This window comes from Molossus molossus, unplaced genomic scaffold, assembly GCF_014108415.1.
Source record: "Molossus molossus isolate mMolMol1 unplaced genomic scaffold, mMolMol1.p scaffold_m16_p_9, whole genome shotgun sequence".
Taxonomy (NCBI): Eukaryota; Metazoa; Chordata; class Mammalia; order Chiroptera; family Molossidae; genus Molossus; species Molossus molossus.
In genome coordinates, this window is record NW_023425403.1 from 110,566,102 (window position 1) to 110,585,019 (window position 18,918).

The 18,918-nt window shown below is 47.0% G+C and overlaps 1 protein-coding gene across 2 annotated transcripts in view; it reads left to right on the forward strand.

The window, feature by feature from the left end:
- ALG5 (ALG5 dolichyl-phosphate beta-glucosyltransferase) overlaps positions 1–18,918 on the forward strand; it is a 42,551-nt gene that overhangs the window by 412 nt on the left and 23,221 nt on the right. For both annotated transcript variants that reach the window (XM_036250041.1, XM_036250042.1), the window contains exons 2-6: positions 5,566–5,737; positions 6,081–6,127; positions 7,218–7,286; positions 8,114–8,206; positions 12,627–12,740. In XM_036250041.1, the coding sequence (XP_036105934.1) occupies positions 5,566–5,737; positions 6,081–6,127; positions 7,218–7,286; positions 8,114–8,206; positions 12,627–12,740 (495 nt within the window). The remainder of the gene's footprint in view (positions 1–5,565; positions 5,738–6,080; positions 6,128–7,217; positions 7,287–8,113; positions 8,207–12,626; positions 12,741–18,918) is intronic.

Sequence of the window (18,918 nt, forward strand, 5' to 3'; positions counted from 1 at the left end):
GGCCAGGCCCTCGTCTCTGTTTATTTTGAGTTCTTTCTCCCTACAACCAGAGCGTGCACGGTGGGTTGCTTTGGGACACTCGCTCCCATGCCCCTGACCCTCTGCTTGTCCCGACCTGTCCGGGATTCCCCTGGAGTCTGCGGCCTCTGCAGTGCACCCCCGGGAGGGCCTGGCCCCGGGGTGAGCAGCTCTCAGCAGTGCACCCCCGGGAGGGCCTGGCCCCGGGGTGAGCAGCTCTCTGCAGTGCACCCCCGGGAGGGCCTGGCCCGGGGACAGCAGCTCTCAGCAGTGAACCCCCAGGAGGGCCTGGCCCCGGGGTGAGCAGCTCTCTGCAGTGCACCCCCGGGAGGGCCTGGCCCCGGGGTGAGCAGCTCTCAGCAGTGCACCCCCGGGAGGGCCTGGCCCCGGGGTGAGCAGCTCTCTGCAGTGCACCCCCGGGAGGGCCTGGCCCGGGGACAGCAGCTCTCAGCAGTGAACCCCCAGGAGGGCCTGGCCCCGGGGTGAGCAGCTCTCTGCAGTGCACCCCCGGGAGGGCCTGGCCCAGGGAGGAGCAGCTCTCAGCAGTGCACCCCCGGGAGGGCCTGGCCCCGGGGTGAGCAGCTCTCTGCAGTGCACCCCCGGGAGGGCCTGGCCCCGGGGTGAGCAGCTCTCAGCAGTGAACCCCCGGGAGGGCCTGGCCCGGGGACAGCAGCTCTCAGCAGTGAACCCCCAGGAGGGCCTGGCCCCGGGGTGAGCAGCTCTCTGCAGTGCACCCCCGGGAGGGCCTGGCCCAGGGACAGCAGCTCTCTGCAAGCAGCCGTCGGCACAGCACTGGCGGAGCCGTCTGTTAACAGACGGGAGCAAATCAGTGCACTGAGCCCCACTAGGAACAGGGAGACCAAGCTAGGCAAAGGCCTGGGTTGCCCTCTGTCTGGGGGTCGTCGTGTCCCAGAATTAAACACCCTCCATTTGCTGCCTGGAAACGATGGCCATTGCGCTGGAAACAGAAACATTGTAAATACTTGCTGCTCCGTAAGTAGCAGAAAGGCGCCCAGTGAACTTTCTCCCGTGTGGTTTGGAAAGAGCCTGCTCTCGGGTTGGGAAATGGAGAGATTTCAGCTTCCCTGATGCGCAAATGAGCAGCCGGGAAGGGCTCCCTCGCGAGTCTATAAACCCACAGCTCAGAAACGAGAGGGAACAGCATTGTGTCCTGATTCCCGCGGTGATCTGTCGGTGAGAGGGGTCCGCTAGGGGTACACGGGGATGCCAGACTTAGGGTTCTGCGCAGGTCAGGTCTGGGACGGGCTGGGCCTGACGGGGTCCTGGGCTGCTCTGCCCCGCGTGGAATCCGTCACGGACTTCGTGTGCGCCTTGTGACTCGCACTGGGAGGTTTGACCCTCGATTGTACGAGCTGCCGTTTACTGAGAACTTAAGTATGTTAGGAGTTGTATTCAGTGTTTAGCAGGATTATCCAGTTTGGTTTTTGAAACAGTACTGACAAATGTTATTGCTTCATTTGACTGGTTAGGAACAAGTTAGATGGAAGAGCTTATATACACAAATGTCGCACAGGTCGTGCAAGTTCGTTTTTTAAATGCCAGAGCAGGTAATTATTACAACGCAGAACAAAACGGAAAAACTCTAATACAATTACTTTCCCTCCATATATACTTTATTCCTTCCCCACTTTCTGGATTATTTTGAAGCAAACCCAAGACATATTTATCTGTAAAGCCTAAGCATTTATCTGTAAAGATAGGACCCCTTTTAAAATATAATGGCAGTAGGATTTTCACATATTATTTTTTTAAGTTAACCATTATTTAGTGGTTTTAAATACCCCATCAGTTCCAATGCCTCGTGTATGTCTTAGTAGAGTCAGTTTTTCCGGTCAGCATTCACACACATAGCACTTCATTGATGTTTCAAGTCTGTTTTTAAAAATTAATTTATATTTTTTTGTTAGAGATGTTCCTCCTTTTTCCCCCATTGACACTCCCCCCACCATACTCTTGCCTGTGACCATTGGTTATGCATTTATGCATATAAGTCCTTTGGTTTGTCTCTTCCCACCCCATCCCCCCAGCCACCTTCCCTCTGAGGTTTGTCAGTCTGTTCCCTGCTTCCATGTCTCTGGATCTATTTTCTTCATCAGCTTATTTTGTTCATTATGTTCCATAAATAAGTGAGATCATGTGATAGTTATCTTTCTATGGTTGGCTTATTTCTCTCAGCATAATACTCTCCAGGTCCCTCCATGTCATCTCAAAGGGTAAGAGATCTTTCTTACAGCTGCATAGTACTCCATTGTGTACATGTACCACAGCTTTTTTATCCATTCATCTACTGATGGACACTTGGGCTGTTTCCAGATCTTTGCAATTGTAAATAGTGCTGTTATGAGCATAGGGGTGCATATATTCTTTCTGATTGGTGTTTCCGGCTTCTTAGGGTATATTCCCAGAAGTGGGATCACTGGGTCAAATGGCAGTTCCATTTTTAATTTTTTTGAGAAACACCATATTGTTTTCCATAGTGGCTGTACCAGTCTGCATTCCCACCAGCAGTGTACTAGAGTCCCCTTTTCTCCACACCCTCGCCAGCACTTGTTTGATGGTTCGTTGAAGGTGGCCATTCTGACAGGTGTGAGGTGATATCTCATAGTTGTTTTAATTTGCATCTCTCTGATGATTAGTGATGTTGAGCATTTTTTTCATATGTTTCTTGGCCATTTGTATGTCCTGTTTGGACAGGTGTCTATTTAGGTCTTCTGCCCATTTTATAATTGGATTGTTTGTCTTCCTTTTGTTGACTTGTGTGAGTACTCTATATATTTTGAAAATTAACCCTTATTAGATGTATCATTGGCAAATATGTTCTCCCATACAGTGGGTTCCCTTTTCATATTGATGCTGATTTCTTTTGTTGTGTAGTCACATTTATTCATTATTTTCCTTTGTTTCTATTGCTGTAATTCAACTTATCAGTGAAAATTCTGCTACATGTGATATCTGAGATTTTGCTACCTGAATTTTCTTCTAGGATTTTTATGGTTTCATGAGTAATATTTAAGTCTTTTATCCATTTTGAGTTTATTCTTGTGTGTGGTATAAGTTGGTGGTCTAGTTTCATTGTTGTACATGTAGCTGTCCAGTTTTCCCAACACCATTTATTAAAGAGGCTGTCTTTACTCCACTGTATGTTCTTGCCTCCTTTGTTGAATATTAATTGAGCATAATGTCTTGGATCAATTTCTGGGTTCTCTGTTCTGTTCTATTGATCTGTATGCCTGTTCTTGTGCCAGTACCAGGCTGTTTTGATTACAGTGGCTTTGTAGTATAACCTGATATCCGGTATTGTGATCCTTTCGATTTTTTTCTTCTTTTTCAAGATTGCTGTGGCGATTGGGGTCTTATTTGGTTCTATATAAACTTTTGAAGTATTTGTTCTAGTTCTGTGAAGTATGTTGTTGGTATTTTAATGAGGATTGCATTGAAACTATAGCTTGCTTTGGGTCGTATGGACATTTTAATGATGTTGATTCTTCCAATCCATGAACAAGGTATGTGCTTCCACTTTTTTATACCTTCCTCTATTTCTTTTTTTAATGTCTCATAGTTTTCTGAGAACACGTCTTTTACTTCCTTGGTTAAGTTTATTCCTAGGTATCTTAGTATTTTTGTTGCAGTGGTAAACGGGGTTGTTTTTTCAGTTTATCTGTGTGCTCAGTGGTAAGAATGCCGTCAGTTTCTGGATGTTATTTTGTACCCATGCTGTGCAGCTGCAGGAATCCATGCACTTCGCCTCTCCTCCTGTCTCTTCTCCGTGCTGGTGTTTCTAACCAGCTATTTTCAGGTGGTTTTCAAGTTGCTTGTTCTGCAGTTAGCCTTAAGTCTGCTCCTGTGTTTGGAGCAAATGGGCGGAACTTCCTGAGGCTTCAGCCGTGGTGCCCTGATTCTTGTCTTGGGTGTCTTAAGCTATAACAATGTCTCTGCCGCTTATTTTGAATCAGTGGTCCTTTGTCCTGTTCTCACAGTCCACGTTCTCCTGACTACACCCACTTTGTGCCTTTTAACACCTTTCTCTGGGTCCAGAATGCCTGTCAGCTGGTTGTTACACGTAGAGACTTGATGACATGTATGTTTGAGTTTTTTAATTAAGAAAAGGGTGTGAGTGATGCTGAAGACTTCCCCTTTCATCACATCAGGAGACGCGGAATGGATGCTGTCTGTGCTGTTAAATGTTAGTCTGACCCACCAGCTCTAAGGTTGTTCATTCCCCTGATGGTTTTCGCAGTCATTGGTGATCACTACTTCCACCTGTTATTTCACTGGCAAAAGTAGGGTGTTCTGATGATATCACTCCTTCCTCTATTACCTGGACAGCTATAATGCAAATGAACTTAATCCTTAGCTGCCAATTAACCTGAAATACACACATACATAAAAGGTAAGATAAAAGTCAAGTTTTCAAAACAATGACATAGTTCCCTGGCATCTTATAAAGGTGACTGATTAACTTTTTATTTATTATCATGAATCCACGATATAAAATGTTTCATTTTTTCCGATGGATTGCAGTAATTTGATGCTCAAATGTTAGGCCAGTGAGAGCCCTCAGTCGGCTACCTCGTCCCTTTGCTGGGCCCTGGTTCTCACTGACGGGCTGTCCCACCCTTGCAGGTTCCTGCCCCGCACCCGAGTGGGCCGCCCCCCGAGGAGCATGGGGTGCTCTGGTGGGAGGTGGGGTTCAGAAAACGCGATCTGGACGCGTGCATAGCAGGGACTCGGGGCGCCGATGGGACGGCTGTGGAGGGCGGAGGAGCCACATCGCACGGACGAGCCTGGCTCGGTCCGGAAGCAGCAGGGGCCCCGGAAGAATGTCGGGGACCGTCCTGGGCGGAGGCCGCCCTCACCCCGCGGACCCTGCCCCAGCGACATCGCTGCGCACCGAGGCGTCTTCAGCGTGACTCGTGCCCACTGTGGGGAGTGGGGGGCCGACCGGCCGAGGGGGCCCGTCCTCACCCAGGCTCCAGGCGGGCTGGCCCCTCCCTGTGCCCAGGCCCGGCCGGTCCTACCTCCGAAGCAGTCTGCTCCCTGCTGGCCCCGGGACAGAGGCCTGGAGGCCCACGGGGAAGAGCCTCAGCAGTGGCAAAGGGCAGTTACTGTTCTTGAGACGGGTTTGAATTTTCTGTTTCAATCCTCACCGAGGACATTTTACTATATTTTTTCAGGTGGAGCAGGAGGGGGGGAGAGAGAGGGAGAAACGTCCACGTGAAAGGGACACATCGAGGCTGCCACCTGCATGACCCCAACCTGCGCCGGGGACAAACTGCAACCGAGGTCCGTGCCCTTAGCGGAACCGAACCCGGTAAAAGTTAATCGGTCTCTCTGGACCGCAGGCCGACGCTCTAACCGTTGAGCCACACTGGCCAGGGACCGTTGAGCCCCAGACCACGGTTAATGGACTGAAAACAGAATAAACATTCCCACGAGGAGGGAAATCACGGAGACGATGCAGTGTTCGGACACCACACGTGGAAAGACCCCCACCCAACCATTTCTCCTTAACGTGCCTGCTTCCAGGTTTCCCTGGTGGCATTTATCACAGCCACGGAGATGCCCCCGCTGCACCGGCACGAGGCAGAGAGGTTCTTCCTGAATTCCGGGGGGCAGAGGGAGGCTCTCCCCAGCATTGCGGCGGCGCCCACGAAGCAGCTGTCCGTCGTGGTGCCCTCGTACAACGAAGAAAAGCGGTGTAAGCCCTGTTTGATTTTCTGGTAAGGGACCCCCTGGGGAGACGAGGGACCCCCGGGGAGACGAGGGACCAGTAGTGTGGATCAATCACACTGTCCCTCTCGGTGCCAGTGCCTGTGGGCTGGGTGAGGCCCAGTCCCTGGTACTGCCGTTCAGAAGGGGGGTGTCACAGGCAGTGTGTTCTCGGGGAGCAGTGGGTGTGGGCAGAGGATCTGTGTCTTGAATGGAAGTGGCCAGTGCAGGGTCTTAGATTACGGGGCATTTGCCACAGGTGAACTGCATGTGTGAGAACTCGGTAAGTCATTTTCAGAAGTAATTTTTAATACACCTTTCTTTTCTTTAAGTGCCGGTGATGATGGATGAAGCCCTGGGTTATCTGGAAGAGAGACAGGTATTGTGTTTTCTCTTTCAGTAGGACGTCTCCAGTGAAACCCAGGCCAGGTCACCAACCCCTGAACCCAGGCGAGGCCCACAGCGAGGGCCGTGTCGGCCCCCTCGGGCCATCGTGGTCCCTGGGCCCCAGTGCCAGCTTGTCGCCCACGACTTCCTTCAGAGGCGGGGGGCACCCACAGCAAACTGCAGCCTAAAATACCTCTTGTGTACCCACCCACCTATTGCGGACCCTCTCTTGCCAGACACACACACAATGAGCGATGGCGAGTCTGCAGACTGTGTGACCACCAGTGCGATTTTAACTTTCATGACTTTTTAAGTTTATTTGAAAGACTTATACTTAGAGTGGCATTATTTTGTATTTCTTCATTACTCCTGAGAGTCCCCCTCATTTATTGTCCTCTTCTGTCCCTGCTAAAGATAAGAGGGGCAGTCTTTGTCCCCGGTTTGTGGTGTCAGCTACTGTTGGGGTCTCAGAGAGTGTAAGGGAACAAGTAAGCTCTGTGGCTGATTCTTCTTAAAGAAAATTCCTTGTCTTGGTTTACTTTGGTTTTAGGTCCGTTGTGTAAAGGGAAGAGAGAAGATTCGTGGACAGAGAGGAGCCCATATTATCTACTCAAAAATTAATTTAAAGGAAAGAGGAAGAGAGTTGAGCCCTTTTCTGTGTGAGGCTTCTGTTTCTTCTCTTACACACCAGCCGCATAGACTAGGTTTTTCGGTTTTGTTTTTAATGAGCAAATGGGCCAAGAATGTTACCTTGCCCGAGGCCACAAGGCTGAGAGGTGGGGCTTCCAGCCAGAACCTCTGTGCTCAGATCTCCTGGGCCCCATCTCAGGTGTGCCCAGCACCATTGCACCTGGCACCTTGCAACTGGGGGAGAGCAGGGTGCTCACGGCCCGGGGCCGTGTCCGCCCTCAGCTCCTGCCAGAGTCTCCTTCCGGTTCACTTTAGGTCGTTTGTACACTTCTTTATACTTACGTGTATACACGTCAACACTGACACAGGTTTTAAAAGTGTCTTACAATTGTTTTCAGAGTTCTTCATGGCAGTTAGGCCAAATCGTGGTATTTTATTTTTGCTTCTTACAGAAACAAGATCCTACTTTCACTTACGAGCTGATAGTCGTCGATGACGGCAGCGAAGACCAGACTTCGAAGGTCAGTGGACTTGCTTTCAGAGTTGCCAGCAGATGGAAAGTGTGGGAGGGTTTAGCAAGTTTGAAACCTTGGTTTTGCTCATCAGAGAACCTAACGCTTCACCAAGCTCCCCATTGCTCTGTGTGGGTCGTACAGGAAGCGGAGACTTCCTATATGGAAAACTGGGGGATGCGCCTGCTGCTCCGCGTTCCATGCGAGCAGGGGACTTTGAGCACTGGACTGGGAGAGAACGAACTCGGGTGTTCCCGTTGGGGCCAGGGGAGCCCTCCCTGCCTGCGGTTCATGGTTCCCCTTGCCCTGAGCAGGGTTGTGTTCTAGGTGGTGCGCCTTGCCTGGCATTTTCTAGAGCAGTCATCTCAACAGGAATAGCGGGCATGTTCTCTGTCACACCCCATCTGGATGGACCCGCAGGGGGACAGGCTGTGGCAGGGACACCTGAGGGGGTTCAGGGGAGCTGTGAGGGGGCTGGCCCCGGGTGCAGGCAGACCTGTGGGGAGCAGGGCGCCATCAGCAGGGGTGCTGGAGGCTGGGGTCACGGTGTGCACATCAGCAAGTGGTTCTGTGCCCCTGGCAGCCCAGTAGCTGAGGTGGACAAGTTACACGACGAGGCACAGGTGCCTGTTCTGGTGGAAGGGGAACTCTGACTTCAGCCTAGTAGGTCAGTGTCGCCTCCTGACACCAGGAATTCGACAGCTCCCCGGGCACAACCGCGTCACAGGAAGAGGGCAACTGGAGGTACCGTGTTTTCATCCAAAATGGGAAACCACTTCACATTACGGTCCTGTAATCCCAGTTAATTTTATTCTCACTTTTATGTCGTTTCACAGGTAGCTTTTAAATACTGCCAGAAATATGGAAGTGACAAAATCCGAGTGATAACGCTGGTGAAGAATCGGGGCAAAGGCGGAGCTGTTAAAATGGTAATTCGGGTTCAGCGTTTTCATGGAAAATGCAGAGATGTGGTGAATGCCCTCTTGCAGACTAGTGCCTGTGAATTCTGCAGCGAGCTATGTGAATACCCACATTTCAGATGAGTGGAAATTACTTTCAGTGATGATTGTAACTATATACATGTAGATACATATATTTATGTGTATATATATTTGATCAAATCTGAAAAGATTCCATATCTATAACATACTGGGCGATTCAGAAAAATACGTTTAGCTCAATCAGAGTTTAAAACGTTACCATGCTCCCCTCTGTGTCTCTGGGAGAGTCGCTGGGTAATAAGATGATGTGATTTTTTTTCAATTTACCAAATGCGTCTGTGCGTTCAGTTGGACCCATTGAAGGCTGAGCATGGCACCGTGAGCTAGACCCATCTGACTGCAACGTGCAGTCGAACAGGAAAGGTGGCTGTAGTTACGGAAGGGAAACAGGTGCTGTAGAAGTTCCGAGAGAAGGGGTGACTCCCCTGAGGCTGATCAGGTAGGAGTCAAGATCTGCTGACAAAAAGCCAAGTGAATCATGTGAGGGAAATTGAGTGAGTCCTGCCCTGAGTGGCTTAGAGCTGCATGTACCCCCCGGAGAGGTCCAGACGCAGAGGCCTGTGCAGGACTAAGTGTCCTCAGACACCCAGCCCCCCCTTCTTCAGGCACATGAGATGCCACCCGGAGCAGCCGTTACGTCCACATGTGAGACCGACCGGAGGGGGGACAGAGGGTGGAAGGTCAGGCCAGCTGATTCCCTTTGCCTTGGGGAGCTTCCCCAGGAGCCCCCCCCCCAGTGCCAGATCAGTGTCATCCGGCAACCTGTTTCCAGGGAAGGCTAAAAAATGTTTTTTCTGCCCTGGCCGGTTTGGCTCAGCGGTTGGAGCGTCGGCCTGTGGTCCAGAGAGACCCGGGTTCGGTTCCCGCTAAGGGCACGTACTTCGGTTGCAGTTTGTCCCCGGCCCTGGTTGGTCGTGCGGGTGGCAGCCACTCGATGTGTCCCTTCACGTCGATGTTTCTCTCTCTCTCTCTCCCTTCCTCTCTCTTCCTCCCACTCTATCTGTACAAAAAAAAAAAATGGAAAAATATCCTCGGGTGAGGATAAAAAAAAAGAAAAATGTTTTTTCTGCCCTGGCCGGTTTGGCTCAGCGGTTGGAGCGTCGGCCTGTGGTCCAGAGAGACCCGGGTTCGGTTCCCGCTGAGGGCATGTACCTCGGTTGCAGTTTGTCCCCAGCCCTGGTTGGTCATGAGGGTGGCAGCCACTCGATGTGTCCCTTCACATCGATGTTTCTCTCTCTCTCTCTTCCTCTCTCTCCCTCCCGCTCTATCGGAACAAAAAATGGAAAAATGTCCTCGGGTGAGGATTAAAAAAAAAAAAATGTTTTTTCTAATATTCATTCCCAACTAAACCGGGGTTCCACTAGTCGTGGCAAAGCAAAGGAGAGGCTTTGCGTTGGGTCCACAGCAGTCGGGCACACGAGGAAGAGAGCAGCCTTCACAGAGACCTTGGTGGAGGCCGGGCCTCCCGTGCGGCCTTCTGCTCGCTGCTTATTGAGTGGACAGTAAATTAACCGCTTCAACGTAGTCACCGCTTGGAATCCTCCTCGTGCCGTCTCAGGAGTTACGTCCTGTTATTTTGATTACGTCGAAGAGGAAATTGAGGCACAGTAGGTAGAGTGGGTCACTTGGGGGACATACTCAGTCAGGGTTAGGTTAGGTTCACCCTGGAGCCCACGCCCTCCCTGTCTAACACTGGAGGGAGCTGGGAGAAGAGCCAGTGGGCAAAGTGAGAAGAGGTCGGAGCCTTGGGGTGTGTACAGAGACAATGGTTGACCACAGAATATGAAAGGAAAAGGAAATGGACCAGGTGCACTATCCTCGTGGGCTTTGAAGTCATCTGTTCACTTGAGTTCCCACCACGTCAGACACTTTGTCAGAGAGACTGAGGTGATAGACACCCATCCTGTCCTTAGGGATGTCACAGTGACCATTACTGTAAACGCTGTAATAGAAGCACATGCAGATGTTGGTGTCTCCCTCCTCCTGGGAGGGCAGCGAAGACCTTCCTCCAGAGGAAGTTCTGAGGGAGTTTTCGGGAGGATCAGGAACTGTCCAGGCCCAGCGGAGGCCCAGCGGAGGCAGGGAGCTGGCGGAAGAGGCGCACGCCCAGGGGAACAGTGAGGGGACCGCTGGTGATACTAAGGTTTCACGTTAAAATAGGCCAGAGGGGTGTTTGGGTTCAGATCATGAACTTTAGGCAAGATGACTTGAATATTACTTAGATTACGAAAGTGACCAACAGAAGACAAGAGGATACATGTGGGGGGCATTTAAAATGAGTCTCAGTTGTGCCGGGTGATGGAGAGGACGAGGGACCAGTGGCTGTGGTGACGTGGAGGAGGAGCTGATGTGACAGGCAGTAGGTAGCCCGGCCAGTGTGGCTCAGTGGATTGAGCATCACCCACAGACTGACAGGTCCCAGTTCGATTCCCGGTCAGAGCACGTGCCCAGGTTGCAGGCTCCATCCCTGGGATGGGGCATGCGGGAGGCAGCCAACTGATGTTTCCCTCTCACGTCGGTATTTCTCTCTCTCTTCCTCTCTAAAAAATTAATAAAAATATATTTACAGGGACATGTTGAGTCCAGTTAGAGCCATATTACATCTGAGGTGCCAAGTAGTGGTATTCAGAATAGCCAGGGGAAGAGGAGAGGAGGGGTCACCCACGTATGTCAGGGGATAGTCGAAGCCATTCAAAAGGAAGGGGGGTGAAGAAGAGCCAAGAACCTGGGGAAACGAGGCGCATAAGGTGGAAAATCAGAGTGGTCAGGACGGGTGTGACAATAGCAGTGAAGGGAAGGCCACCCAGAGGCACTGGAGCACCCCCATCCCCACCCCCACCCCCTGGCCCTTTAAACAGTAGGTGGAGCAGCTGGGCATGTGGCTCAGTGGCTCAGCCTTGTCCCACCCACCAAGAGTGCGACTGGGCTATTCTGGGTCAGGGCTCAGTCCCCAGTAGGGGGCGTGCAGGAGGCAGCTGATCCATGTTTCTCTCTCACTGGTGTTTGTATCTCTCCATTTCCCTTTCTCTCTTTCTAAAATCAATGAAAACATATTTAAAAATAAAAAAATCGACAAGTTTGTGGGCCAAAGACAATTTTCCGTTAATGTTAGATAATGACTTCCAGTTCACCCTTATCATGTATCATCATAGCTACAGATTTGGTACCAGGCAGCATCTTTTCTAAAACTTCATATATGTCTTTCAGGTTTTAAATACAACATTTTAATTTCTGTTTTCTTACCCATATTCTAGTAAGTATGATCAACACCACAGATGCTAATTGGTGGACCTATACCATAGCATAAATAATCAGATTTCTATCTACATGTGTATGTATCTTATATATCTTTGTAGTCACACTTTTAAGTGACATCAAAGCTGCATTTTACTGAATCGAGCCATAGATATGTTTACACTCAGGGAGCAGTGAGTTCACTCAGATGCACCATGAAGTGAAGAATTGATCTACAGCTTATTCCTGTGTCCAGTGTACACTGATGGGGCCACATTCTGCACGAGACCAGTCCGAGTGAGGGGCGTGGTTTCTCTGTAGCTGCCTCGCATGACTGGGTGGGCACATCCACGCTTCCTAAAGTTCAGTGACGCTCCATGTGCCTTTATTCAACAACTTACTTAAAGTACTTTAGATACCAAAATAAAGAGTAAAAAATTGTTATGATGCATTTCACAGCAAATTTGTATATATTTGTTCGATCTGTTCATAAATATTTTCTTAATATGCTGTGCTAAGCAGCTTAATACAGGAACAATATGTACATGTTATATATGATAGGCATTTCACATTTTAAATCTTATTGATGCAGAATATCTTTAATTTGTCTAAATCTTATTTTTTTTGTCACTCAAGGATTTTTTTTTTGCATTTATCTTCACATAGAACGGGAGGGAGGGAGAGAGAGAGAGAGAGAAGCATCAATGTGAGAGAGACACATTGACTGGCTGCCACCCACATGACCCCATCTGGGTGGGGGACAAACTGCAACCAAGGTACATGCCCTTAGCGGGAACCGAACCCGGGTCTCTCTGGTCCGTGAGCCAGCACTCTAACCACTGACCCCAACTGCCCAGGGCTAAATCTGTTTTTTTACCTTGATATTTCCCAATATGTTAGTTGTGTGACCCCACAAAGTTTTTAAAATCATGAAATAATCATTAGATTAGGAAGATTTTATCAATGTAATTTGTTTTATGTGAACTTTGGCCTCCTGCCATGTCATATCTAGTATTACACTCGTAGATATTTTAAGTAAAGCAGAACAAATTGACATGTCATTGGATTTAACCTTTATTTTAAGCACATTTTTAAATTGGATTTTTAAATGCAGGGTGTATTCAGTTCTCGAGGGAAGAAGATCCTTATGGCAGATGCTGATGGAGCCACAAAGTTTCCAGATGTTGAGAAATTAGAAAAGGGACTTGATGAGCTACAGCCTTGGCCTGTGAGTATAAGAATATAATTTAAATTATATTTAATCAAGAATAAAAGGGATAGAAACTATAAGGAATATGAAGCTTACCTATAAGTTAAAAAACTAGGGGATTTTTTGGGTGTGGATTTCCTGTCTACAGGCTCACAGAAGAGCTAGTCATTTTGTTATAAACATTCACTGATTTTCTGAGGTTCACTTGACAATTACTTATTAATATTCTGGCCATCTGTCAGTTTTTAATCGCTTAACTTATATCTATCACGCATACATATGAAACCGAAAGCACGGTTTGAGACGTCCAGATAAAGGTAAGAAATGAAACAATCACAGAATCTGGTTTGTAATCAGACAGACAGACACAAGCAGCAACCAATCAAGCAGGATTACATGCCAGAGAAAGGGTCCAAGCTGGCTGCACAGCAGGTGGGAGCAACACTCACCGGCTCCCAGGACCGGACTGGAACTACAGCTAAATTACGGAAACCATCCTGGGTGACCAGCTGAAGAGAAGCCTGGCAGCCAAGGACGTACAGGGGAAACTGCACCCAGACTAAGCAAGTCACCCAGGCCAGTGAAGCAGCGTCTACAGGGCTGCACCAGACCCCTCCAGGAGGCCCAGACCCTGGTGTGAAACTAGAAATCAGCCACAAGGAAAAGCCTGTAAAACACACAGACTTGGAAGCTGAAGGATATGTTACTGAGAAATGAATGTGTGAACAATGAGATGAAGGAAGAAATCAAAAGATACCTGGAACCAAATGATGAGAACACAATGACCCAGAATCTGAGGGCACAGAGCATGCAGTCCTAAGAGGAAAATTGATAGCATTTCAGTCTCGTCTAAGTAAACAGTCTAACTTTACACTTAAAGGAACCTGAAAGAGAACAACAAACAAAGCCCAGAGTAAGTACAGGAAAGGAAAAATAAAGATCAGAGCAGAAATAAACAAAATAGAGTAAAAAATAAAGAAAAGATTAACGAAGCCAAGAGCAGGTTCTTTGGAAAGATAAACAAGATTGACAAACCTTTAACCAAACTCATCAAGGAAAAAAGGGGGGTGTGGCGGGATACGGAGGAGGGTGTCTTGGGGGATAAAGGAGAAACATCTGTAACAAAAATAAATTAATAAAATAAAAACAAACAAAAATTAAAAAAAAAAAGAAGGGACCCAAATATATAAAATCAGAAATGAAAGAGGAGTGATAATGGACAACAAAGGATGGTAAGAAAATACTACAGGTGTATGCCTACAAATTGGACGCTCTGGACAAACATGGTAAATTTCTATAAACATACACTCTTCTAGAACTGAGTTAGGAACAATTAGAGAATCCGAATAGACAGATTACAAGGAATAAAATTGAATCAATAAACTTCAACCAAATAAAAGTAAGTCCTGGATTGGATGGCTTCACAGATGAATTTACCAAAAATTCACAGAAGACCTAACACCTGTCCTTCTCAAACTAGTCCAAAAAATTCAAGAGGAGGGAAGAATTCCAAGCACATTATATGAGTCCAGCATTGTCCTAACTTCAAAACTAGACAGACACTGCAAAGACAGAACATTAGAGTCCGGTATTCCTGATGAACATAGATGCTAAAATCCTCAGCAAAACATTATCGAGCCGGATCCAGCAATACTTTAAGAGGGCCATATACCATGATCCAGTGGGATTTATTCTGAGAATACAAGGTTACTACAATATCTGCAAATCCGTAAATGTGATACGTAAACAAAGTGAAGGACGAAAACCTCATGATCACAGCAATAGATGCAGGAAAGCATTTGATAAAATCCAGCATCCATTTCAGATAAAAATGCTCAGCAAAGTGGGAATAGAGGGATCATATCTTAGCCAACATCCTACTCGGTGGGCAAAAACTACAGCTGTTTCCCTTACGGGTAGGAGCAAAACAGTCCTGGAAACCCTAGCTACAGCAGTCAGACAAGAAGGTGAAATAAAAGGCATTCAGATCTTAAAGGAAGAAGTAAAACTATCATTATTTGCAGATGACAGTGCACATAAAGAACCCTACAGATTCTACCAAATAACTACTAGAACTGATGAATGAATTCAGTAAAGTAACAGGATACAAAATAAATATCCAGAAATCACTGCATTTTTATACACCAATAATGAACTCTCAGAAAGGGGAGCTAAAAACTATCCCATTAAAAATTGCTTCAAAAAGAATAAAATACATAGGGGTAGATTTAACCAAGCATGTAAAAGACCTGTACTCAGAAAATTACCAGTTACTGAAGAAAGCAGTTGAAGAAGACACAAGTAAGTTCAAGCATCTACCCTGTTCATGGACTGGAAGAATTAACCTCACTGAAATGTCCATACTACCCAAAGCAATCTACAGATTCAACACAGTTCCTATCAGGACACCAATGGCGTATTTCATAGAACTAGAATAAATACTCCAAAAATTTATATGGACTACAAAATAACCCTGAATAGCTACAACAGTCTTAAGAAAGAAGAACAAAATTGGAGGAATCACTCTAATATCAAACTAGACTACAAGGCCATAGTAATCAAAACAGTATGTTACTGGCCTAAAAACAGACAAAGATCAATGGAACAGAATAGAGAGCCCAGAAATAAACTCATGCCTTTATAGTTCATTAATACGCGACAAAGGAGGCAAAACCATATAATGGGGTAAAGATAGTCTGCTCAATAGATGGTGTTGAGAATATTGGACAGATGCATGCAAAAAAAAAAAAAAATGAAACTAGACCACCTTCTTACACCACACACAAGAATAAATTTAAACAGAGTAAAGACTTGAAAGTTAGACTCAAAATCATTAAAATCCTAGATGAAAACATAGGTAATAAAATCTCGGACATTTATTGTAGCAATATTGTTTCTTAAATATTTATTTTTTTGGTACCTGCCCCTAGCGGGAGCTGAACCCGGAACTCTCTGGTCTGCAGGCAGACACTCCAACCGCTGAGCCACAGTGGCCAGGGCTTAAATATCTCTTCAGGGCAAACAAAAGGAAAAGTAAACAGATGGGCCTACATCAAACTAACAATTTTTTGCACAGCAAAGGAAACCACCAAGAAAATGATGATTGAGTGAAAAAAGAAAAAAGAGAGAGAGAGAACTCGTTGACAGGGACAACAGTGGGGTGTTTGTGGAGGAGGGGTGTGTGGAGGGTATCGGGGGATCAATGGTGACGTTCGAAGACTTGACTGGGTGTTGTGAATCCACGATACAGTGTACATATTACGTGCTGTAGAATTGTGCACCTGAAACCAGTATAATTTTGTTAGCCAGTGTCACCCTAGTAAGTTAAAAAAAAAAAACACAAACTTTATGTGCAACTTCATGCTATGACTTCAGAAGGAAAAAATAAAGTCCCCACCCCCCACCCCCGTCCCCAGCTGCCTGCACTTTCTCCTTTAGGTGTGCCCCTTTGCCTCCCTTCCCCGAGCTCCAAGGGCCTGTCTTTGCCTCTGTGACTTGTGTCCTGAGCCTGCGCAGTCCCACTGGCTCATCGCTGCTCACTTCTTTGACCTCTGACTTCCTGAACGTTTGCTTGTGTTTTAGTCTTGGCTCTGAATTCTTTCTTGGCCAGAACTTGAGTACGCAGGTTGCTGAACTGAGTTCCAATTGCTGGTAACACGGGTGCCTGTGCCTCCCACACTTACGAGAGGGGACTGGGGGCGGGCCTCTCTGTGCGGAGTTGCCAAGTGGTGGCCGTGTGCCGGCAGGACGAGAGCTCCCCCAGAAACCCAGTGAGCCCGCACCCTGATCCGGGACTTCCAGCTTCCAGCACTCTGAGAAACAAGTGTCTGTTGTTTTAAAAACAAAAACAGTGAAGGTTGGCTTTTACTCAGTGTGATGCATTTGAGATTCATCGATACTGCTGTGTATATCAGTAACTTGCTCCTTTATTCTATTATTTTTTTAATAAATTTTTTTTCTTTATTGATTTTAGAGAGAGAGGGAGGGAGAGGGAGAGAGATAGAAACATTGATTGGCCGCCTCCTGCATGCCCCCCACTGGGGATCGGGCCCACAACCTGGGCATGTGCCCTGCCCGGGAATCGAATCGACGACCTCTTGGTGCAGGGTCGACACTCAACCACTGAGCCACACCGGCCAGGCGATAATAACTTGTTCCTTTTAATTGCTCAGCAGTATTTCATTGCCTGGACGCAGCTTGTTTATTTCCTCAACTGCTGAAGGACATTCGGGCTGTTCCCAACATTTGACAATTACAAATCCAGTGTCGACATTCATGTTAAAGGGGGAAAGTGGAGGTTGAGAAAAGGAAGAAAATCCTAGTGCCACTCCCACCTTGTAAAAGCCAGTGAGAGCCCTGGCCAGGAGGCTCCGTTAGCTGGAGCGTGGTCCTGCACTCCGAAAGATCGCAGGTTCAAACCCGGGTCAGGGCACATCCCAGGGTTGCACGTTCGGTCCCCAGCTGGTCGCTGTCACACAGGTGTAATGCGCAGGCCTGGAAACTAGTTCCCCGGGAACAAGGGCAAGTACCCCAAGAAAAGTCCACCTGTACTGTCTGAGAAACGCCTGTCTTCATCACGGCAGCTATGCCAACTTATCGCAAGACAAGAATCAAAGAATGTTTGTACAAAGAGATAAATCCTGAAATATAGCACAAGGAAATGGATAAAATACATCAGAACATTTTTTGCTAAAGAAATAACACTTAATAAAGGTAATTAGGCATCGTGGGCCTTTGGGGCGAGGGGCACAACAGCAGAAGGGTCTTAATGGAGGAATTTCCTAGCTAAGGACACAGGTCGTGGGTCCGAATAAGGTCAGTAAATAGAACCTCTCGTGAATGACAGACTTAATTTAAAGCTGATTATTATTATATATTTGTTAAAATAAGCCCTATTTGTTACCAATAACCAAACAGTAGAAAAGTTTAACACACATACAAAACCCATTAAAGAAAAACCCCAGCCCTGGCCGATTTGGCTCAGCGGTTGGAGCGTCATCCTGTGGACCAGAGAGTCCCAGGTTTGGTTCCCACTAGGGGCACGTACCAAAAAAAAAAAAAAGAAAATCCCCAAATCAAAATTTAATAATAATCACAAAAACTCACCTTATGTCTTACTTCCTGGAAATAAATGTCTATTTAATTTCATAGTTTATGAAGTATTCTTTGTCTACCTCCGCCATCACCTTCCTGTTCTTTCCAGTAGTTTTTATTTAAAACTGTGCAATGAATTAACTGATACAATTCTTGAAAGAATTTGTTCTGAAAATGTCCCTTTTACCTGTGCCATTCAAAACAGAAACTGCTAGCCACGTGTGGCTCTTTAAATTTACATGAAATCAAGTCTTAGTTTTTCGGTCACTGGCCACCTTTCAAATGTGTGTGTCCGGCAGCTGACTCACTGGCCCCCACAGATGCAGGACAGTCCCGTCATCGCAGGAAGTTTTATTGGGCCTCCTCATACTGTGATCCTGTCAAATTATTGGATATATTGCATGCTCACTCTTACTGAAAATACATTTCTTCTTCCACCTCTTAATAGATTACTACAAGCTGAAAGGAAAATTCAGCTGGTAACAAGGTTGGGTGTAAGGAAGAGGGGGCATTGCCTCTAACTAGTCACATTATGTCTGTTTTAGAAATTTCTGGGCAGCCCTGTGGCCAGTTTGGCTCAGCAGTTAGAGCGTCGGCCTGCGGTCCAGAGAGACCCGGGTTCGGTTCCCGCTAAGGGCATGTACCTCGGTTGCAGTTTGTCCCCGGCCCTGGTTGGTTGTGCAGGTGTCGGCCATTCGATGTGTCCCTTTCACGTCAATGTTTCTCTCTCTCTCTTCCTCTCTCTCCCTCCCACTCTATCTGAACGAAAAATGGAAAAATGTCCTCGGTTGAGGATAAAAATAAATAAGATAATAAAAATTCCTGGGCGCACCAGCTGAAAATCACTGTTTCCCAGTATCATTTTGACAGGCTCACCATAATGTTCTTCAATGTATTCTAATGTTTTCTTCTCAGCTGATTTTATTTTTAATTTTAATAAAAAGAAATTTGCTGTTACTTTTTATATTTTCTCTTAGAGTAACCAGGTCACACATTCCAATCTGACTATTCATATAATATGAACTTGGAAGAGTTGCCTGCAATTCCTTTTCTGAAGATAATTGTTCTTCTGAGGTTTTAAACTGAATGTCCATGATTTAAA